Genomic DNA, 24,540 nt, shown 5'->3' on the forward strand with positions numbered 1-24,540 from the left:
TTCCTTTCTTTCACCCTTCCTCTCCCCCTCCCCTCTGCTGTCAGTCTTTCTACCAGGCTGCAGCCAGGTCTTATGGCCGCCTGTGTGCTATTTTAGTGGTAACAATATCTGTTTGATCAGTAGCACTGGGTAGGAGCAGGAGTTTGGTGGTGGTGGTGGTGGTGGTGGTGGGGGGTGGGGGGAAGGAGAGGGTGGTGGGGGTTCACAAAGGCCTCTTTTGATTCATAAATTATTGATCATTGTGCAATACATCACTCTCTCTTTTTCATAAATACTGTAAAACAGTCCTCCTGATTTTTTTCTTTTCAGTCCAACCAATACAAAATGGAAAAAGTCGATTTTTTTTTATCAGTTTTGAAGACGCAGTGAGCAGTTGGTCAAAAAAAGAGCATAAATCAGATATAACTGAGGCTTTTCTGTACCTGGAAGGCTACAGTTGGGCCCACTGAATGTGTTCCTTCTGTTAAAATGTCCCTTAGCCTTAGACACTGAAACCAGGAAGCACTACTCCCACAGGTCCCACAGCTTAAACATGTACATGTATGTGTCTCAGGTGGATACTGGTAATAGAAAAAGTCCTTATTCCACTGTGTGCATCATACTGAGTTAGCAATTGTGCACATGTGTTTAGTGTAAGGCTCATATGGTGTAATATTTTTTTCTCCATATCAGTATTCATTTCTTGGCATAGCCAAAGTCATTTTCCAATAGTATCTGCCATGCTTTGGCTGTTCGACTGCAGGCGACCGCTGATCTAACAAAGATCAAATTTTCCACTGTCCCCCTCACATCCCCTGATGGTTGTAGACAGAGCTTTAAGATACAGCCTTTCCAAATACTGGAATGGTCCCGTAGGTCCAACCCCAGGGGATTACAGGAGGCCGGAAGGAAGAACAGGAAACTTGTTAAAAGAGAAGATTTAAGGTCGCCCATCCCATAGGAGCGGCAGCTATAAGGAGACAACGGGGGTTGGGAGGTTTTAGCGTGCACGAGGTCTGCTCATCTACTTGTTGCTTTGATGAGGGATGAAAGGCTGTCATGAAGTACAAGTTTACAGAGCTCCGGGCAATGATAGACTCAACCATCCTCAACAACATTTCCTCTTTCTCGTTCTCGTTCTTCTTCTTCCTCACTCAAGCAATGTCCTCTTTTCTTTTTTTTTTTACAGTTTCAACCTGAAATTTTCACTTACCATGTGAGGACAGATAGGGGAATACACTTGCTTATGAACACTTACAAGAAATACAACTGTTGATGGAGGGACATTGTTGCATGGACCCAGCATCTGCACCTCGTTGCTAAAGCTGTAGAAGAGATGTATTTTTTAACTTCCATCTGTCTGTATTTCTCCATCTCACCCTCCTCTTCAAACCACTGCTGATGAAGTAGCAACGAAAAGCAAAAATTGCATCCACCTGCTCTATAGTTTTTTCATTTTCAAGCAAGTTAACACAGCCTGATTGACATTTGCGAGCACTTTGGGCATTCGGCAGGAGAAAGAGCTGGTTGTGTTTAAGTCTTGTTTGAGGACGATCAGGGTAAAAGCCTTTTTTATTGGCAGGTCATGCTGCTTGTTAAGACGGTGACGCAGGTGACTAGGCTGTGCTGTTAGCCTCGGTGGCCCCGAACTAACACAGTTGTTGTTTCACAAGTTGGCAACAGTCAGTCAAATCAGCAGGGAGAGAGAGAGGAAGTGGGAATGAGAGACAAAGAAAATGGGTAAACAAAGTGGATATGGGGACTTGATTTAGTTGGCCGGGGTGCTAACAAATCAACTCAACATCGTGCAAACACTTTACACACTCCACCAAAGTACAAAGCAACTCCCCCCCCCCCCTCCCCTGTCCTCCTCTCTGCTGTGCTTGTAGTTATGAGCCGTGTTAAATCCACCGTTAATGCAGGAACCTTCCCAAAGAGCCTCCCATCAGAAACTCTGCAAGCCAAAACAGTGGTGCTCACAGCTCACAGCAGCAGAGGACAAATTAGAAGTGATCCTTGTAAAATGTATTGTGATCTACAGGCAGGCTGGGTGGCTGAGGGTGGCAATATGTTGTCAGACGAGTGGTAAATATACAGACAGAAGTGCCGGCATTTTGTTTCTAAATAGCTCCCCGCTATAGGATTTCCTGGAGGTCAAAGGGGCCGAGGTGTGGCTGCTGCTGCCTTACGCCGACCCTCAACCTCTAAACTAAACTCACCACACGAAACTATGCAAACCTGTCAGCTAATTTATCTTCCTCTTTTATGCCTGCCTACAGTTCATCTTTGTAAAAGACACTGTTTGGAAAGTATCAAAGTACAAATAGCTATAAAAAGGACATCCAGTCGAGGGGTTTCACTTTGTAATAAGAAACCAGACATTTGATGATGATCTGTTCATATATTCAGATCCTGGACAGGATTAAAGATTATATATTCTTTGTTAGAATAGCAGGCACACGTTCCATATACTCAACTTGAATTACACAATTGAAAACAGAATAATCTGTCACTAAAATGTCTGGATGACCAGACAAGACTCGCTCCTCAAATTCAAATTAAGTGAACAGAGGTGGAGGTTTAGCATTGTTTAGTGAGGAGGCATTACCAGGTGAAAATGACATTTCCATCTTAGCAATGATCCCATTAAACATTTAAGATAATATATGTTGATACTGTATAAAAAATGCCGTAATGAGTAAATAAGGAGACATTTATAGGCCAAATGACATCTATCTTACTGAATAGCCAAAACTTCTTCAGGCAAAGACTTAGCTTCCCAAACTGATTGTGAAACACAACCCTTCAACTGGCTTTTCAAGTAAGAAAAAAAAAAGAAGAAAATACAGTGCCCCTAGCTTCTCATGTTCCGATGTTGCGTGGCCTCAATTATCTGTGTGTAATCCAGCCTGCCTAGAGGTTGTGCTTGTGTCTGCCGCTTTCGTCACTGGGCTGTCAGCAGTTGTCCCCCCAATGTCTATTTTTGATGCTTATTTATGGCATGTCTATTCTGGACAGGGAGTGGGGAGGCTTTGGGGGGAGGGGGGGGGGGGGGTCCACAAGACAATAGATAAGACAGTGGTGGAACAGAGTCGACAGCTTGCCGGGTAGTTTTACACAACTCAAGAGCTGAAGGGTATTTATATTCAACTGGTAAGGCCAGTGATTGAATTTGCACAGCAGTGAGTGATGCATGCAGTTCATAGGAGTAACACTAGACACTGTGGTTGTGTTGTGACGACGGGTAAGAAATTTCAATGGGGCCGCACGCCAAACAACGACCCAGCCGAGAAAATGGCTTTAGCTCCGCTGGCAAAGTAGGACAAAGACACCTGTTCCCTATCCCTACTTTGAGCGTTCCTTTCTTTGCTGGTTTTAATTTTCCTCTTGCTCTCCTCATTTCGTTTACACCACACCAGGACTTTTTATTACCCTCACACCATTCCTTCGTCCTCACCTCTCCATCTGTCAATCTCTTTCCCTATTTCTCCTAAAACGCCTTCACTGCAAACCTGGCACGAGCCACAAATGAATGATTCCATACATATGCAATAAAGGCATGGCACTAAAAATAGGCATTACAGTGCTGCAATCCTTTAGGATTGTGCCCTCTGAAAGGGGGATAAAAAGAGGCTTTTCAACCAAGCTGAAACAATGACGAGCAATAAACCAAATATGCAAGGGGGCTTGCTGGGAAAGGTGTTGACAACACTGTTAAACCTCTGGAAATGAACCAGGGATGCTGAACAAAAACCAAAAAAGTCTCACCTTCCCTTAGGCCAATATTTTATTCGCCACATGTTGCACTTCCCATCGGCACCAGCACCACTACGCCTCACACTGCCGCAGCAGTGCTATAGCAAGATGGCTTTCCCCTAATGCAGATGCGTTTGTGGCAGTTTCTGTCAGAGGAGACCTGGAGATACACTTCAGGAGGAAGCAGGGCTCCATCTGTTCTGCAGCATTGCGGTTTTGATGCCTCGTCTTCCTTGTACTTCAACTGTTTACATATCACAGGAGCTTCGGAAATGCTCAATTAGTTAATTCAGATATGTAATTTGGGCATCAAAGGCTGTGATCTCTGGAGCTGTGCCACATTTGGATGAGAACTCACAGCTGTCTGCTCTGAAACCCTGTTAAACCCCCCCATCAAAAAAAAAACAAACAAAAAAAACCCTACCCCCCACCCCCATCCCAGCGCGTCAGTCCCTAATGGGAATCTGTGTCTCCCGCCCTCTCAGACAGAAAGCATCACCGCATCAGTCTCTGCATTTTAAAGCAGTTTTAGTCTTCTCAGCTGCGTTAAGGTATATTCCATGCTGTATGTTTGTGTCTAGTATATGTGAGTATAGGCCTGTGTGTACGTGTGTGTGTGTGTGAGGGGGCGCTAAGGAGGACTGTCTCTACTGTTCTGAATAATACAAAAGGGGAAAGCCTTTAGCCTGTTGTCTTCTCTGTCTCCTGTTTTCCTGTCTTGTTTTCCTCTTAATGCAAAGACAGCCAGACGAGGATTATGGGGTCATTTCTCACTGTCAATGAAAGTCACACACACACACGCACTCGCATACACACAAACATACCCATTTGCACAAAAACACACTTGTTTTCATGCACATACGTTCATGACCATTTAATAAAGTGAACGCAAAACCCACTTTTAACCAACGCACACATACAGAAATCAGCATCCAGTCACATCCACACCTGCATACATACACACTGACCTCCTCACCCTCTTATATTGCATCCCCTCCACCTACCTTTCACACTCAGCACACAAACACCAAGTCATAAATTGCAGCATTAACTCAAATAATGATTGCACGGCATGAAAATCCAATGGCTGCAGCTTAATGCCCAGGAATCGTCTAGTAGATTAAGCTCTGGGTGTGTGTGTTTGTGTGTGCTTGGGGAGTCTGTAGGGGGGTGTTGATGGATCAATAGGATTTCTATGATCAGCACCTCCCAGCCAGGAACCTTATAGACAGTCAGCTAGCAGAACTCATTTTACATTTGGATGGTATTCATTTTCTATGTCTGCATTTGATGTGGGAGGGAAGGTGTAAAGCAGAGAGTGGAGTGGCGGGAAAGGAGCATGTGTGTGTATTTAAGTGTGTATGGATAATACTTCCAAGCATTTGTATGTGTCTATGTGCAAGTATGCAGGTCTTGACATGATTGCATTCAAGCATGTGTGTGTGTGTGTGTTTGTGTATGTGTTGGAGTGAAGAAGGAGGAAGGGTTACTTTTGGGAGATGCCATTCCCTGGGCTGCATGTGTATTAGCGGTCTAATGTTCATGTGAATAATTGATTAGGGCTTCTCTGTGTTTTTGATAATTAGTTGATAGCTTCTTAGCTCTAAGCCCTGAGATTTCACATCTATGTGTATGTGAGAGAGTGTGTGTATGTGGTGGGGGGTAGGTAGTCCACTTCTGAGGTATCCTGAAAACAATAACTTTCGAAAAAGGAAAAAAAAAAAAAAAAACTCAATTCCTCTAAGCCATGCACTCATGGATTAACTTTCTTCAGGAATGAGGCAACAGTACATACATTTCTTTCTCATAACCTAATTTTTTTTCTGGAGTTCTCTTTCATTTCTTTCTTGAGTGCTTCATATATGTGTTCTGGATAAAGTTGAAACTCAATTTTCTTTAAACACTGTATCACCTGGATGACTGAGATGGACCTTCTTCATGTGTGCTTATACCACAGCAGCTAAACGTTACCTGAACATTTTGTACATATCTAGTAAACAGACTCGCCATAGCAGACAACAATAAACATTGCTTGCATGAAAAGATATCCATTGAAATTCATGTCAGGCCTCTCACTGGTCTGTTCTCTTGCCTTATTGATTTTTCTATCTTTCATATGCTTATGCATCAAGTAAAAACGGAATAGGAAAGTTTGGGCATGGCTGGTTCATCCTCAAATCCCTGCGCTGATATCAGACAGAGAAGAAGGTTTGTTGCCATCGTCAGCGACCTTGAGAAAACGAGACGTTCTTCCCCCTGCAACACACAGACCCATAGAGATACTTTGTTTTTCCTGCCTCATGAATGTCATGCCAGGCTTCTTGTGTATTCTCACAGATATATATATGTGTGTGTGTGTGTGTGTGTGTGTGTGCATTTGTGTATGTGTACTTATACTGGCTTAAGATAACAAATTAACCTTGCAATGATCCATTATATTTACCTGTAACAGCTGTCGAATCAAGATTCGTCTGCATCTTTGTCATTTATTTATCATATACTTACATATTTATTAAGGACACAAACTGCAACACTGAATTGCTTGGATGAGCAGCTACTGCATTTCCTGTATTTGTAGCAGCCCAGGCAGAGCAGGAAGACCTTATTAGGCCCTTGTCTTGTTTCCTCTCATCTTGACAAGGCTCAGGACAAAAGCATGCTGTATAGAATAAAAGGACAGATGGGGGAGGACAAGGCGGGAAAGCGGGCATGTCCAATCATTGGCCAGATTTTTGTTTTCCCTTTCTGCCACAAGCCTGGGACAAGAAGATGAATGTCATGAATGTTGGGATGTGTAGACGGATGAGAAGATGTGATGATGGGGAGAGGGAGTGAGCATGGCCAATCGAAAGCAGAGTGTTCCTCAGGGTCAAAGGTCAGCCCCCTGAGTCTGTTAATGTAGTCACCGTGGGAACCGATCAATCTCAGTGCCCCGGCAGTATCGATCAGATGTGGGCACATGCACACTTAGACACACACTAGCATTCTTTCTGACACACAAATAGCATTCATACGCTCTCACAAAACGCAGTTCCTGCTCTCACAGAAACACACACACTCACACAAAATACCTTGACTAATGGTTTTTTCACAGAAACAGTTTGAAACTTGGGCAGGAAAAGCAGACTTTCTTTGACTATATTTCATCCTCTTGTCAGTACCAAAAATGCAGCATAGCAGTAAAAGTCACATATTTAACAAGGCCAACCAGTGTGTGAAACAATGTTGTAGTAATACACTCAATGCCTTTGTTACTACAAGAAACACGAAAGGACACTGCTAATATTCAGTGGCCTGCTTACATGTATTGATACTGAAAAAAAACAAATTCCATTTGAAAAATCCTCATAAAATGATGAACAACCATCAACTAAAAGCCACATAACTAATGGTTAATTCAAGGCCATGAAGGCAACACAGCTTAGTATTTCAGTCTTAACTGATTTTCTACTCACATACTGAAAGTAAGTATACTGTACTACTGTTGAGTTTAAATATTATTTATGCTACCCTCTATGCCAAGTAGAAAAAATCATGGGGATCCTGGTCCTCAGTTCACTTATGTCCCATTAAATCTTTGCCTTAGTTCTTAGTTGTGCACATTATCCACTTGTTTACCACAGCAGTTACTTGCCAAATTTTTTCCACAGCAGTCTAACCTCACCATTGTGTCCTTTCTGTCCTTATAACAACTGTACACTTAAATTTCTTCTGTGGATCGAGGGGTTTTATGTTCTCTATTGCCTCATATTTCTCTTTAAAACTTTGATGTCAAAGAAAATCCACGACATTTATATTTAACTTGCTCCACCGTACTCTGAATGAATATCTGTTGGTGAAACACAGGTAGCACTGTGCTCAACATATTGCAAAATGATTGGATAGTACATGTAAGTATTTCTAAAGTCAGCTTAGAAACTGACTAAAATACATAATTGGAAAGAGCAAAATAAGTTGTGTTCTATTTCACAAAAAGCATTAAAGTCTGAGAGACACTTTTCCCCACTCCCTGCCCGTTCTTGTGACAATGGTGATATTTTCTGAGCTCACAGAATGCCTGTGGCATCTCTATGGCTGTTTAGGGACATAATAACAGTCTAGGGTTTCTGTGTGCTCAGTTGGAGATAAATCCACAGGCATTCTCCACTACCTGATATGTTGGATTAGAGATACATGCAACCAACAAACAGGTGCTAGTGACATGAAATGTTGATGAGCACGGACACAGTGATATACATGTCACATACGTTTGTACATAGTACATAGCATAGATTCATCATACAAGTCACAGTGAGAGGTATCAAGCTGATGTTAAGTATGCTAGCTCAAGGAAGAGAGGCATTAATGTGTCTATAAATGCCTGATGTTTGGTTTGTGATTTTTGTCTCTGATGGCAGAAGCACAAATGGGTCCACTGACCACTTTGACTATATACAAATTCAACTAATTAATAGCTTATTTTCTTTCCCAATGTCAGTCTAATCCTGTGAGAATGTTTGATACACCACTGAATATAAAACAATGTGGACAATAGACATGAATTATTGTTAATGGCTGTATTTTAACGACTGTTTTCACACGTAAACATAAATATCCACTATTTCTATGTCCTGTGCCCTCACATTTTTGTAGAACTACCATTGCATGAAAACATGATGGTACAAAGGAAAAGTTTTACTTCAACCGAACTAATGAAGGACGTACTGCGCATGAAGTATCCGAGCATCAACAGCAAGAAAGCTTTTAATGTCTTTCATTTGTCATTGTAACAACATTGTGTGTGTGTGTGTGTGTGTGCGTGGAAAACCTACATCCTAAAAGTCAGCGCACTATCAGGCAGAAACAGCAGATGTCCAACAGGTGTATGTGTAGCAGTATTAGCCGTTGCTACATACTCCAACCTTGTCTGCTGGCTGACAAATTTAGTTTTACTAAAGCTACTTGTTCAGTGTATTATCACCATTATTATCATTCCTGTCTTTAGCAAGCAGGCCTCTCCCCCCAGCTAGCAGTGCCACCTGCCACCTGCTCATTTTCCCAGCATTCTTATCACCCCACCAACCTTAACATTGACACGCAAATGGACTGCATGCCTTGATAAACAAGAGCTGGTTTGGGAATAGGTGAAAGGGGGGGAGGAAGTGAAGAAGGTATAATTGTTCTCATTCTCATCCACTTGTGCTGTCTGTAGAACAGGAACGTGGACACCCAAAGCCCACCTCTCCCCGCCCACCAGGTCACATAGTTGGAACATCCCAGGGATTTAGTCACTCACTCCACCATTTTTTTCTGATGGTTGCAACTCTATTTGTGGCTTTTGAAAGTTATGGCTGCCAAAAATGATTTGCAGGGGTATTTGGTACGCAGTTGCTGCTTTATTTGACCTAGAATAAGATACAGGCTTGATGATGTTCAAGAGTGACCTGATTTAAAAAAAAAAGAGTATTTCACCCTTTCTGGTCTTTGTTAAGACAAAAGGACGGATAATAGGCAAACAAATAGACTGGCAATAAAATTTGAGCTTAGGTCAATAGAGCTGTATGTGCTTCCACAGGCAAGAGTATCAACCACCTCATGATTTGTGAAACACTGATGACCAATTAGCTGAACAAAATCCTATTGTTGGCGATGGAACCCCACACTGAGACTCTTTTCAATTAAATTACCAAACTAAACTGGAAATGAGCTACAGTACATTCAAGCACGGCATAATTAAGTGTTCGCAACACTCTGAGAACAACAGGCGCTGTTCTAGGTGAATTAATGCCAGTTCCCAGGTGAATACAGGGCCTGTTTGGCTCAAGGCGAACAGATGCCAAGACAGGACTGCACCAAAGGATGGCTGCTAGAGACGCATGAGCATTGATGTCAGCTTCAAACCTCACCTGTAGTACTCCGAGACAGCATTGATTCTTGTCCAGCAGAGAGAAACGGAAAGACAGAAGCACAGCTATTGTTTATGTACAAGTCGTTTGAGGCAGATAAACTCATCGTCTGCGTGTGTGTCTGTTCTCCCCCTGCGTTAAAAAAAAAAAAAAACATGATTCTCTCCATTCATTAAGGCTCCACAGAAGGAGATTCCATTAATCTGTTCATTAGGCCACATCAAAAATGGAACTACTTATTAAAATCAGATCCAGCTGTGTACTCTCGTTAAAGCCTGCCGTACCGTACGAAGCTTAACAATGCTTGTGGCACTAGACCAAAACCCGGCCACAAGAAAGGGGGGTAAAGATTCTACTACATTGGCCTGTTTTGACTCAACACACCATGATAATTGCTCTACTCTTAGCAGGGGGCTATGAATAAACATTACTTTTGTCAGGGACCGTCTGAATGCTCCATTTCCAATTAATTTACATTTGCCCAGAAATGGAGGGAATATCTGCTCTTAATCTCTATGTTTTATTTTCTCAATTTCCCTCAAGTCTTTTCTCATTCTCTCATTCCCTATCTGGCATTTTCATTCCCCCCCCTCTCACGCGCGCTCTCTTTCTTTTTCTTACTCTCTCTCTGGAAAATCCCATTAATCTCAGCCAGTGGTTTTGAACAAAAGCTATGGGCTAAGCGATTGATCCGGGCATTGATCCCACTCGCCTGAACGATCATAAAGGTGTTAAATTGGTTTCTTGGAGGATATGTATTTTTCATTGCTGGCTGCTGCAAGTAGAAGTTCCTGCTTGAAATTTTTTTTTTAAACCAAACACTGGTGATAATATTAAAATATTAAATAGATCACACCTTGAAAAGTAGCATTAAATGTGGATTTTGAGGCTAGTTTGAACTGATTTCTGGGGAGAGTTTTTTCTGCATGAGCATGAACCAGAAGCTAAATCCTTATAATGAGTTTTGCTCAATCCAAGGACGGGTAAAAACTTGGGATTGTCCAAATGTGCACATTGGAAGCTCAAGTAGCAAACTCGATCATTTATATTGCTGTAAATGCTTTCTTGAATTGTAACTGTAAAGCAAAATTAGTGTTTTGACAGGTTTCGGGATGGGTAAGTATTGAAAGAACAAGACTAAGGCCTCTATTTTGAGAAAGATAAACATTAAAGTTCATTGGCAGCTGATGTAGTTGGTTTGCAGGAAACATACAGGGACTAGCTGTATGAACTGCTACTGTGATAAAAAATAGATGGAAAATTCAGGTCCAATATTATCTTAAGAAGACCTTTCACTTTCAAAGTGTTTTTTTTAAAGAAGTATATTTATTAGTTTTTTTTAATTTCCTCAAGAAAAAAGAAAAAACTGGGAAAGGGAGAAGTGTGAATTCTGTATTTTCAAGGCAGCACAGGTGCTACAAGACATCAGACCAGTGTGAAAATTGTGATGTCTAGCTAATAACATTTTCTCCTAAAAGTGGGTTATCCATCAAGTGAGATAGTAAGTGTTTATTTATAGAAACTAAATGAATACACTGCACTTTACAAATAAACTGTATTTATTTATATTCAGTTTTTCTTTGACTACCTTCTCTCTGAATTTTGCTTTCGTCCTGTGCTTGAGGCTCCTCCAGTATAGGAGCAGAAATAAATAGATATATAAAAAGGGGCAAAAAGACGCTGTGATACTGTCAGAAATGTTAGAAAAAGGTCACCGAAGCTTTGTTATTTTGTCAGTTTTATGTTAGTAATACATTGTTAGTCATAAAATGGCAAACAGTGATAGCAGTGATAACAAGTGTATCACATGTATCAGTGTAGTGTGTCACTTAACAAAACAGGGAAGTGAGAAACAACAACACAAGAAGTTTGATTCCTACTGGGTTGACATTGCTGGAAACAGTAAACCAACAACTGGCAGTGTTATCTTAATTTTCCATGACTATGGGCTGAGATAAGAATTAACAAACTAAATACATCATCTGTTTTACTGCTCCTGTGGAGTTCAACAAGCTGCTTGCTTGAACTTTGTATTGAACTTATTCTGTATAAATCTTAGTTTTAAAGATCAGCAATCAGTCACTAGCAATCAGCCAGTGTTTTACTGACTGTATTTTCTCTGCATGGAGATAGCGTTCAAGACTTGCCTACATTAAAACACAAGCCGAATCAGTCGTAAACTCCATGTCAGAAAGCTCATAGAATCTGAGCGAGCAGGCGGCAGATCTTGTAAGATCAGGCGCTGTGAATGTTGCTCATTTGACAGAGCAAAGGAAGAGCTTGTCAGGGAAACAGCTCGTGTCGCTGGCACTTAAAAGGTCAGCGAACTGAACCCCAACCTCTGGTCTGCCCTCACGCCTGCCTGTCTGTCACCAGTCCCCCTCTTCCAGGCGGGTGTCCCCTGCCCTCGTCTAGGCTGCTATCAGCCTCCGTCATCCCCTCTGAGCTGCCCCTCTTTGATGACCCAGGCCTCTTGTCAGAGAAGAGCTTCCAGGCAGGCAGACTGAGGACAGCCCTTTGATGAGGACCCCGACACTTGCCAGCTCCGCTGACATGCAGGGGGGGTCCTTTGAAGAGCCTTGGTCTTACATGTACCCATCGGTCCACACACATACACACACACACACACACACACAGTTACATGTGCTTCCAGGGTCCTTAGATGGGGGGACGAAGAGAAGAGGATTGGGGCACAGCATAGAGAGCTCCCTCCTTTGACTACCTTCCTTGCTCTCTGATGGTTTTAATGAAGGCATTTGAATTTTGCTTTCGTTCTGTGCCTGACACGTCTCTAGTATGGGACCACAAAAAATGTGTAAAAAGGAGGGTGAGGGAGACAAAAAGAGGCTGTGATACTGTCAAAAATATTAGAAAAGGTCACAAAAGCTTTGTTGTATTGTGTCAGTTTCTCCACTGATAAAAGAGAAATGGGAGATGTAGGCCATTCCAAGATTACCTCTTGGATTTGTTGCTGCATACTTTCACTATACTATTTCTTTATCATATTTTGGGAACAGTTTATTTCAGTGCAGGCGTGTTAGTTGGCTAGTTGAAACCATTTTTCTACACACTGGATTTTAATAAAGTCAGAAGACAAGCAAAAAAAGGAAAAAATATAACTTAAATCAAAGCCAGTACAGTTACCAAATGGCAGCTGTGGCCAAAGACAACCACAGTCTGGCATCCCAAGTGTTCATGTCCTCCAGCAGTGTGTATGATTTGGCTTTGTCAGGTCAATGTTATGGCCCAGCTATTGTTATGACTGCCTGAAAGGTAAACAGCCACTGTTATACACCAGCCCCTGATCACCAGTCAAAACAATCCTAATCAACAAGCAACAGACTTGGCCACAGCTATCGCCATGTCATACAAGGTAATAAAGTGTTTGATGCTTGTTGGCAGGGCTACAGTTGTTGACAACAAATGAGTACCAAGGGTCAATGCAAATTTCGACAAACGAATCCCTGTGCAATATACAGACAGCATAAAAAAGAAATTCTTCTCAGCAGTGTTCACGCTGCACCTGTCTGTGTCACAAAGTTATAACATCGATCCACATTCTTCACCCTGCCAGTTGCGGTTGACATTGGCGATGAACATCACAGACAGTTCTCACAGACTGGAAGCAACAAAGTTATTCACATCACCGCAAAACCGCAGTGTGCCCAGAAAGACACATTATTCCCAAAGATACCACAAAGAGCACAATGTTTGTTGACAGAAAAAAAAGGGGGGAAAGGGAGGAGAAAGAGCCTCTCATACATTTTCCTCATTCTTTCCTTCTCAATGTGGCCTTTTTTTGTCTGTGAGTGTGGCTATGTGGAGTAATGATTAACACAGCCAGGCATGGGAAGAGAGTAGCAGTTACAATGGAGGGGGTTGTTTTTGGTGCACAAACCCACCGTTTCACCTGTGTCAGCTTCCCAAGCTCACCTGGCAGGTCCCTGGGAGCCAGCGGCTGGCATTCAGGAGAGTAGGGGGGGGCTACTTAATCATTATCATCTGTGGAATCACTCAGAAACTGCTGGCAATGGGCAAACAGATAAAGCTAGCAACATTGTTAAATCAGGCACGTAGCAAAGTGCTTAACTGAGTGTGGAAAGGTTCACATGAGAAAGCTTTAGAGTGTGTACTGGGGACTTTTGAGCTTTGTGTAAGGTTGAAAAAAAACAATGCCCGTGGTGTGCAACTGATCAATAGCGATTGACCTGTGAGCAAGCTTACCTTGCAAACAGCTGCCTGTGATATTTTCAAGCTCCTCAGGCTGACACTGTGCCTCAACTTTTGGTTTTGAGGATGGGTCACTTACCTTTTATCTTTTGTTGAAATGAGGACTTATACAGTTTATACAGAATATAACAAGAAACAACTATTACTTATTCAAACGTAAAACTGAAATAACAAAATGGTTAATATTTATTTTTCTAACCTGAGCTTTTATTTCTTCAAGGGTATCTGTCTATTACCAGCATTCAAAACTAAAAATTCTGAATGATGTAAGGATCTCACAATGTTGCAATAGTTTATAAATATATAAATTTTTAATATTTGCAAAGGAAGCCACTGACAGGAAACCAGAAAAAAAATCTGTTTTAGAGACTTGCAGCACTCGTCTCAAACTGGTCACCAAAGCATTGATCACAGAGCTTGATAAAATATTCATTTAACAGCCATAAACTGTTTAATGACTTGTCTTACCTTTAAACAGACTTTGCTCAACAGCCTATGCTACAAAAACAATTCCCCATGTTGATCCTCTCACAAGCTTTCAGTCATTCACCTGCCCATCTCAAACCCATCTATCCTGACAAATTTTACCTTCTGCAGGGGCTGATACAAAATAAAAGGGTGAGACATACAAGCAGTAGTGGCGACACATATTATTATGGATTGGACATTCAGTCAACTTAACATGAAATGTTGTTACAGCTGTGTAGGAGGAGAAAATCAAATCGCTGAAGTGATGTGTTTATTTCTGACCAGGTTGACGACCAGATGAAGCTGCTGCAGAACTGCTGGAGTGAACTCCTCATCCTCGACCACGTCTTCAGGCAGGTCGTGCACGCCAAGGAGGGCTCTATCCTATTAGTCACCGGCCAGCAGGTGAGTTGGTTAAACTCAACCCTGGGAACTACCTCTACCATTTCTTTTTTCCTCCAAAACCCTGCAAACCACGCACCAGCTGCTCCTCAGGGGACCCTGAACGTCTCAGCAGTTCCCTTAAAGCATTATTGATCACTCAGCCACACAGGAGTCCCTGCTTCATTAAAAATAGATTATGGTTATAGATATAAACTAATGTCACCAGAAGAATCAATTTTGCATTTTTTTTTCTCAGTGCATGAAGACTCCAACAGTGAGTAAATAAAGCACTCAATATAGTGAGTAGGTGGGCAGATAAAACAAGATGTGGCTAAGAGTGGTATTTTGTTTTACTGAAGCCTTTGAGGAAGTTGGTGGGAGCTGATGCCTGAGGCCCAAATGGCCCAGATCCTCATTGTATCAGGACGCTGTGATTCTGTGTTTGCATCATACACACCCTCACAAAACACACAAACCCAAAGCAGGCAACAAACACAACAAAAACCTACTGTATGTGCGTGCATAATCTGAATCAAAACAGGCATGAATATGCACAAAGACATGACACTGCTCATCATGAATATGCTTCTGACCAGTGATGTGGCTCTCAGTGAGATAAGAAGTGGATAAAATATCAGAGAAAGGCAATGAAGACGGCAGAAAGAGAGGGAGAGGTGTTTTGGTAACAGGTGGTGGAGAGTGGGAGAAATGATGTAGGTGGGAGTCAGACAGCATTGGAAGAGGATGGGTGCCCAATAATGGCTGAAAGAAAGGAAAGGGGTGGAGAGAAGGGATGGAGGGGTGATAGAAATTGATTGAGGCAGAGGACAAATGATGAAAAAGGATAAAGATGGAGAGGGAAGAGGAGAAAATAAGAGGAGAGATGGAGAAAGAGGTCTGTAGAGAAAAGTGAAGACAGAAAGATGAGGAAGCAAAGGCAGAGTAGGAGTGAGGAAGGACAAGAAGAAAGACAGGCAATGAGGAAGAAGTGAAGAAGGCAATGGTGAGCTGTCAAGACGAAAAGGAAAAGGAAAAGAATGTAAAAAGAAGAAAATACAAAAGAAGAGACAGGACATAAGTGGGAGAGTGGGGGAAAAAAAGGAGGAGGGATGAGAAGGGAGAAAGAAGGAGAAGGAGGACGAAGAAGGGATCAGGTAGGAGATGATGATGTGAGGAGGAGAAGGCGGTTTGAAAAGACAAGTGCAGCGAGGAGGAGGAGGAGGAGGAGGAAGGGCTGATAGTCAGGGGAGGTGCAGGACGGCGGTTTCGTTTGCATACTTTGGTTAATGAACAGCTGGTGTTGGGGGGGGGCAGTAGGGAAATGTGTGTGTGAGTGTGTGTGTGTGAGAGAGAGAGAGAGAGAGAGAGAGAGGCTCTGAAACAGTTCATTATCTCCTATTATTCTCTGCCTGGCCAGGGGTGACAGCACAGTGATAACACCAGGGATATTTAGACCTCAGCAGCAGCATCACCCAAAGCAAATGCTGCACGCACACACACACACACACACACACACACACACACACACACACACACACACACACACACACACACACACACACACACACACACACACACACACACACACACACACACACATAAAACTCTCTATATCACATCACATAATGAGTGCTTGGGCCAACATACTGCTCTGTGCACTCTGCAATGTATTAATATGCTAATCACATTGGTCCATATGATATTATATATTGTCACAAATAATTATATATTATGTATAATGCATTATAACATTATAATAATATAATTTTTTGACTCCCAGCTATTTCCCTGGATAATCATACTCTGGTTTGTGATTTTATACATTACTTAGGGTCTTTTTAACTAAAGCTCAGAGAGAGGGATTGAACTTTATTCTGCAGGGAAAGACAGATATCCTTGTATTTTAACTGTCAAAAAGTTTGAGCTCAATATTTTTGACAATGTGGCTGTACCACATGACTTAAATAACTCACCAGGCACAGTAAGGAGAAGGCATGAGTCATGTTTTAACCCCTTCACAGACAGTCCCTTTGTTGTGCACAAGCACAAAAATAATATCCCCAAAATAAAAAAGGCTTCCTCTGCTCTTCATCACTGTCATTACCCTGGTCTCCTTTGAAACGCAACTCCTTACATTTTACAACCAAAAAGACAAAATGATTACAAGAGATACTGGACCGAAGTTAAAGAAGCACAAACATGCTAGATATTTTAGGGGTTTTTTTTGCCATGCATAAAAAGTGAACATAACATGTATTTGTACCTTTTGTGTAGAAACACTTTTGAGCCATAACCAATGTCTAAACAAATTGTGTGTCAACAGTTGTAGCAGTGATATGACAACCTTAAGATGTGTTGCATAGACAGAATCAAGAGACATAGAGCTTTTAAACAATAATTTGTCAAGGTTGTGTGACGTCTGCTAAAAGACACCTACAATAGCACAAGTGTAATTTAAAGGGTGAATCATTTTCTTGATCAATTCCAAAAAGGCAGATTAGGCCACTTGTATGATAGAAGAAGTTTAAGTTGACAAAGTTTGCATAGGGAACAACTGACATGTCCTCACATTGGCAGATATTTTCACTTCTTTTAAGAAAAATATGACATGAAGAAAGAGGATTTGTTCAGATGGAGATTTTAGACAGATGTTTCTCCCCTTTTGCTTTGAATCAAGCTGCTTCTCTGCTCTCATGTGCTGCACTCATACTGACCTTTGAAAAGAAATCCATGCTAGCAGCAGATTTACTGTTATAGCCTGTCATTTACTCTCTGTCGTGCTCATTCTCTTGCCCTTATGTTGCTTGCTAATTCCTGTCTCTTTCGAATATTTCTGGCTTTCGTTTTCTGTACTGCTGCATATCATCATGTCACCAACAGCAGAGAGAAATGGCCATGAGTGGGTTTTTTTTTCAGTTTTTGGTTGAAGTGAAGAAAGGGCGCTTGTTCTCTTTCCTGTCATTGGACCAAATGCAAAGTGGAACTTGTCAAAATGCATACAAACATGAAATGACAAAGACTAGTCTGAGTTGCTGAATGATTAAACAAGGCCTTGCAGCTTTGCAACCAGTTTTCAGTATGAAAATCCTGATATTTTGATAGCACAACGCTCCTGGTGTACATGAAATTCAAATGATGAAGAAATGCAAAAACAGACGTTCCTCAGCCAGTCACAGATTTCTGTGCTTTCAAACAAGGTGCATTTTCTACCCACATCAAACCCCTGTACACATCAAACTGATCTCACCTTCCACACTCATCTTTAATGTTCAGCTAAGACCGTTCATCGTATTCATGATGAATTAAGATTTGAAGGTTTATTCATATATTTACTCTATGTCTCTCCAGGAGGGATAATAAAGTAGTATTGATTGATTGATTGATACACAGGTCACCAGGGTTAGTGCTAAGTCTGCTATAGCGACATTATAGCGTTTTTTCTTCTCCCTTTTTACTTAGGGCTGGGAGGCAATAACCCAAGGCATCACTATCAACAGTCCAATCCTTCAATGAAGTTATTTCATGCACAGTTGATTTTGTGTAAATTGATTGACATCTTGGAAGGGGGGGGGGCAGTGTCTGCCTTTCACCCAGTCATAACTCTTACCGTCTCGAACGTGGGAAGAGGGAAGGAAGGCAGGACAAAGGAGTTAAGGAAGAGAGGTAGAGAAGTATAGTAAGAGTACTGTAGTAAAAGAAAAAAAGCAAGAAAGGGAGGAAAGAAGACAGGAAAAAGAGATGAAAAAGCATGGTGCATTGTTAACATTTCCTTTACGCTGACCCCTCTTCAGACAGATGAAAAACAGGCTCCAATCTTTCTATTTACACGATAAATAAATTCCAAATCCAGGCTGTTTTTAATTGCAAATGGGAGCTCGCAGGGACCTTCTTCCTCCCTGAGCTTTAGGAACTGCGCACGCCAACATCTACCTTCCCCTGGAAACCCTCACATAGTCAATTATGGTAATGAATTGTCAATAAATATAAAAATTTAATATGGTCCTGCTTACTGTGAGTGGCAGCTAAGGACTTGCCTCCCAGACAAATGTGCTGCAGCTGCAGATATAAGGTGCACCTGGAAAAGGTGTGTGTGTGTGTGTGTGTGTGTGTGTGTGTGTTTGAATGGGTGGGTCAGAGCTAAAGAGGCTGGGTTTATTGGAAATCTATCTATCTATCTATCTATCTATCTATCTATCTATCTATCTATCTATCTATCTATCTGTGTTTTGCATCATGCCTCAGCATGTTTTTGTTGTAGTGTATAACAGAGAAGAGACAACAGTGAACAGAAATCTGGCAGGTCTAGTCAGTAGGACATGAACTCTCATGCTCTCTTAGTCTGCCCACAGCATGTTGTCACAAAGTACGGTTAAACTGGAAAAAATCTTCTGCCTGCAGCTGCTGTTTTTACACATCCACCAGTGTCTCACTCTCCGTACAGACAGACCAAAGCTTTTGACTTTCATGTTGATAGGGCAGCGTAATATGTATTGAGTCTGCTGCAGCTACACAGAATCTTATCTTTTTAGCTGGCTAGACTGGCTACACTCCATGTTGCTGATGTGAATATTGAAGGCAATGTGCATGAATCAGTGAAAGTTTGTGGCATTGTATTCTCTATGTGGACTATACCGGTGGTCAAAAACTCCACAGGGTATTGTTCATCCAAGGCTACCTCTGACCTCAGAGCTTGTGCCTGAACACCTTCTTACATCCCTCTCTCTCCCTGCTTATTCCAGGTGGACTTTGCAGTGATTGCTTCACAGGCAGGAGCCACCCTCAACAACCTGTTGAGCCATGCTCAGGAGCTAGTTGCCAAGTTGCGCTCCCTGCAGCTAGACCAGCGGGAGTTCGTCTGCCTCAAGTTCCTGGTCCTCTTCAGCCTGGGTGAGTCTATAAAGCTGAAACGTTTTTTTGGAGGGGGTGGGTCCAGAAATCAATTTTGTTATTAATTTAAATGTGGGTAAATGCTTTAAGGATGAAGATATGGTACTTGTAAAAGATCTATAGGAGGGAGGGTGATTGGGAGGGAAGGAAGGAGGAGGGGAAGTGGGAGGGGAGGAAGGAAAGGACCAGTGTACTGGAGGGGACAAAAGAGAAAGTGAGGGAGGAAGGAAGTAGGGGAGGTAACTCACTTGGTCCGTCTCTTCTGCTGCGAGGTTCACAAACCAATGTTGAGAGAGGGGTACCTCAATAGGAGCTGGTAATCTAAAACTAACATGAACAATTTTCATTTTTGGAATAAGCGTCAATAATATTAGACATAATGAATCCTGATGTTTGCAGGATATGTGATCGTACAGTATGGCTAAGAACCATGAGCTGAGTAAGTGAGCTGGAGACAAGGGAAGAGGAGAGCTGGGTGGTTGAAAATAAGTGCTTGAGACATCGAGGATGGGGAGATGGAAGGGAATGGGAGTGAATTTTATTTTTTTATTTTTATTTTTTTTCAAAGGCGGTTTTTAGTTTTTCTCTCTCAGATTGAGCTTTGGAGGGTCGAAAAGGAAAGGAGGGAGTTGGAGGGCATAGAGATCAACTGAGGAGGGAAGAGGTGAGGAAGGAGAGAACGAGACAGGATGATGAAGTGGGAGGGAGTGGGAATTGGTGGGAGACAGGTATCACGAACCATTTGAGATAGAAAGGTGGGAGGGAGCTGAGCCCATAGGATTAAGGAGGGGGGGGAGTGGAAGGGATAAGTAGCCAAATGAGTTAAGGGATGAAGAGAAGGGTAACGTTGATGTGTGTATGTGTGTGTGTGTGTGTGTGTGTTCCCAAATCTGCTTTCTACTCTCTAAGCCGAGGTCAGACATTGCCAGGAGACTGTCATCTCTGTCTCCTCCCTAACAAGTCTGCAACAAATGGCCTCTGAGGGATACACACACTCACACACACACACAAGCTCAACATCCTGCATTACTGAAGCCAATGATGTTCAGGTAGTTTCGCTCAGCCTGTCCCCTCTTTGGCACAGAGAGCAACAGCAGCATACATATGATGAATATTTTCTTTAGCTACCCCTCCCTCCATCCATCTGTAATCCACAAGGGTCATGCTTTCACTTCTTTACTGCCTCTAAACAAAGAAAGAGGGACTAATGAACTGCTTGGCAAAAGCGCACATACACAGACACACACTGAGGTAATCAGGCAGGATTAATGTTTGTGTTAGTGTTGTTTTTGGTGCAGCGGAGAAAAAGGGGAGGGATGGGATGGATTTCAGTGGGGCTTTGGAGTGTGTTTGTCTGTGTGCACGGATGCATTTTGTTTGTGTGGGGTGGGGGTGTTGCTGGGGCTCAGGGTCTAAATAATTTGGCAGAAACATCATCCATAATGAAAGGCTCACCTGAGGGATATGTATCGCCCCCGGCAGTGCCTGTTCTCCGGCATTGCCCGGGCCTCCTGCAAAAGAAGCCCGATACGGACGCCGTAGAGCTAGCTGAGGGGATCAGTGTTGGAGAAGGTGGAGGTGGTGTCGGTTGTGGGGAGGGAGGATGGGGGATAGGACGGGGGCTTGAACAACATAAAGCCAGGAGATTTAGAAATGATTTGATTAATGTCACACGCAGCTGAACAGAGTTGTGTGTGTGTGTGTGTGTGTGTGTGTGTGTGTGTGTGTGTGTGTGTGTGATTGGCTGTGAGAGGGTTGCGATACATACTTTTACCTGAGGGAATGTACATAATGTGCGTGGCAGTGGGAAAGCAGGTGCGTATTCATGCATCTGTGTATATGTGTAGACTGATGCATGTGCCCCACAAGCAGAGCCAATTAATAAGGACTGTAGTGAAATGAGCCATGAAAGTAGCTCTGCACTGACTGCTGAACAAAAACATGGGACGCCCCCTCTTTATCAGCTTTATTTCATCTCTAACACTGGTCACTGTCCTCTTAGCTGAGGCTAACAGACAATAATTGGGTGAATTCATTATGACTGTAACTATTGTTGCCTTTCTTATTGTGACAAAGCTACTCCTATCACAGATACCTGAATAAGTCTGAGGGAATCACTCTTGCAACCATTGCTACAGCTACTAAGAATAATTTAAACCATAATTATCGATTAATCAACTATAGATGATTCTGCACCTCACAATTTGCATCTAATGCTGACATACCGTGCCACTGCAGGATGTAGCATGGTGGAAAGCAAAGGTGTGCAGGTTGAAGCAGACCAGATTTCCTGTCCCAGCACAGACCTGTCGTTTGCTTCTTCATTAATTGCAACCACCATCTTTCTCTAACCATAAGTACATGTTTAATTTGTCTCACTTTAAACATAATAAGCAATACATAGCTATGATTTTATTTGGCATAGGAATGATCTTACTATAGCCTTAACTGTATTGTAGTTGCCATTATCTCAAAAACACTGGCACTGGCAACACAATTGTATCACTAATACTATGACTGCACTGAAAGTATTATTAGTACCAGAGCTACTAGTTCTCCCATGTGAGTCATGGAGGTTGTGATGCAGTCTGTATTTATCCCTCTTTTTCTTCTCCTATCATTCTGTTTGTGTCTTGCTTTTTCTCAATATTTCTCCCTCTATCTTCAAACCTCTCTTCCTCCACCTCTCCTCCTGTGGATGGACAATCAGTCACCTACTCTCTGCCAGAAGAGCCCTTAGTTAAGCCAGTTGTCGATAAAGACAGGGATATAGATGTCACTCCAGCTGAGGGGAGACACTTGTCTTTACGCATTTATTTTTATATTTTCTTTCTCCCTGTCTTTCTCCATCTCTTTCTATCACTCTCTCTCTCTCTCTATCTGTCCCCTGTCTGAAGTGAAGTCTTTCACCCTCTATCAAGGAGGAGATTATCATTCTTAGAGCATTGATCTCTTAAGTGTTTGTAGGACTGTGAGGAATGATTGTGTGTGTTGGGTGTTGAGCGAGAGACACACAAAATGGCAGAGAGAGGGAGAGAGCAAGTGGTGCTTGGGTCAGAGTTCAGGAAAGGATTACTACGAGTTGTCGTCTGATGTTAGACCACTGGTAATGGGTCTTTGATTTTCTTTAAAAGGCTTAAAGGGCTAATAGAAAGACTGACAGGTTGTTGTATATGACCAGGTGACAGATCAGCACCAGAGGTGAGGAATAGGTCACAAGTTCAAACTCAGGTTGAAAAAAGTGAAAAAAAAAAAAAAAACACTCTTCTTCCAATTTTAGGAGGGTTTAACTCCCAAATGCCCTGCTCAGTAGAAATCTGAGTAGTTATAGATTACTATAACTTATCCTCAGTTATAGAGGAAAGGCATTTTGTTATTGAAAAGAGTGCTTCTTAAAATTAGCAACTTCTGAAATACTTTGTTGCTTGTAACCAGCTTAAACCCCCTCAAAACTTGACCATTGTCAATGGAAAAGATAAAATAACTAGCTTTATTGATCAACTTTAACCAAAAAAATCACACACATGCATGCCTGATGCATGCCAGCACACTGATAGCTTTCATAATGGCAAACCAGACTCAGTGACAAAGGTCAGACACTGTTCAGCCAGCAGCCGGTTAACCCAGCTCAGCAGGTCAAACCCCCATCAGGTGTAATTGGGTGAGACAGGTGCTGCCAGTCCTTGTAAGCTGAGAGGAGAACCAGAGTAGCTGCCAGACCTGTGTGGGGTGGTAAATGCTCCCAGCGGAGGGAGCAGATTTGTGGACAAAGCCCTAAATAATGCCCCAACACTTGGGCTTTTAGCAGAAACAAAGCCAGTGGCAAGCTGATAAAGAAGAGAATTTAGGATCTTATTTGATTTGTGCTCCATGAAGGGACAGTGAAAGTCAAAACTCCTATATAGACCTATTTAAGGAAGTCATGTTGGGAGCTCAATTGACTATGAATATGTCAAATAACTGTATCACACATTAATCAAATGGATTCCATCTTTAGTCTTGGACTCAAAACTCTTTTATTTGTCTTATTTAATTTCTTCATCATGACAGTTATTTTCATGATGGATTGATCTGATCTGATTTAGTTTTTAGTTAGAAAATGTCATAAAATAGAAAGAATACAAAGTAACCAAGCAGATAGTAACATATGAGAGGCTGGAGTTGAGGAAGGTTTTGCATTTTTGTGTAGAAAAGACTTAAGCAGTTAACCGATTATGAAAATAATTGCTGATTAATCTTTCATTGATGGTGTTATTGAGTTTTTCTCTCAGGGAAAAAGACACCTTGATAGCTGACAGTGGTTGGTTAGGTTATTATTATATTTCCATTTTCATATCCAATGAATGCAATGACGTAAATACCGAAACATGCTGAGCTGATGTGTAAGGTTGGCTGTTCATCTGAGGCCAGGTCAGTGATCAGAAATCTGTGCTCATTCATTTGAACCAAGACAGCCAGTCATTCAAGAGCTGCCTCAGCACCACATTAGCTGTCTGTCAAGCGATTAGTCAGGCTCTGAGTTCAGAGACAACCACCCATCCATCCCTCACCACCCATTCGCCCCCTCTGCTTTGTCTCCTCTCTCATTGCTCTGCCCTTTCGCTCTCTTTTTTTTCTTCACATCCATCTTTGTACAACTCGATCTATCACAACTCCATCCTCACATCCACCTCTATTGCTCCTCATTTATCTTCACCCACATCTAAACTGCCATTTATCTCTTTCCCTCCCTCACTCAGTGGTTTTTCACTTCTGAACTTCTTAAAATGTCTTAACTACAGTCATTTAAACTTGTATTGTAATTCCATAAAAAAACAAACTGAATTTTATTGAAAACAAGTGAAATCATGTCATAAAGTCATGTCAGTGCTTCCCCTTACTACCAGAGCTGTAGCGGTCAAATAAGCTTGCCTCAACTACCTCAAAGATGATGGACAGAAAACAATCTTAA

General features: G+C 42.0%; 1 protein-coding gene across 1 annotated transcript in view; it reads left to right on the top strand.

Moving 5' to 3' along the window:
- nr5a2 (nuclear receptor subfamily 5, group A, member 2) overlaps window positions 1–24,540 on the top strand; it is a 69,102-nt gene that overhangs the window by 25,057 nt on the left and 19,505 nt on the right. The window contains exons 5-6 of the mRNA XM_071485949.1: window positions 14,604–14,723; window positions 19,442–19,589. Coding sequence (XP_071342050.1) covers window positions 14,604–14,723; window positions 19,442–19,589 — 268 coding nt within the window. The remainder of the gene's footprint in view (window positions 1–14,603; window positions 14,724–19,441; window positions 19,590–24,540) is intronic.

This window comes from Trachinotus anak, unplaced genomic scaffold (genome assembly GCF_046630095.1).
Source record: "Trachinotus anak isolate AG129_WGS33_773 ecotype Australia unplaced genomic scaffold, CSIRO_AGI_Tana_v1 ptg000010l, whole genome shotgun sequence".
Lineage (NCBI taxonomy): Eukaryota > Metazoa > Chordata > Actinopteri > Carangiformes > Carangidae > Trachinotus > Trachinotus anak.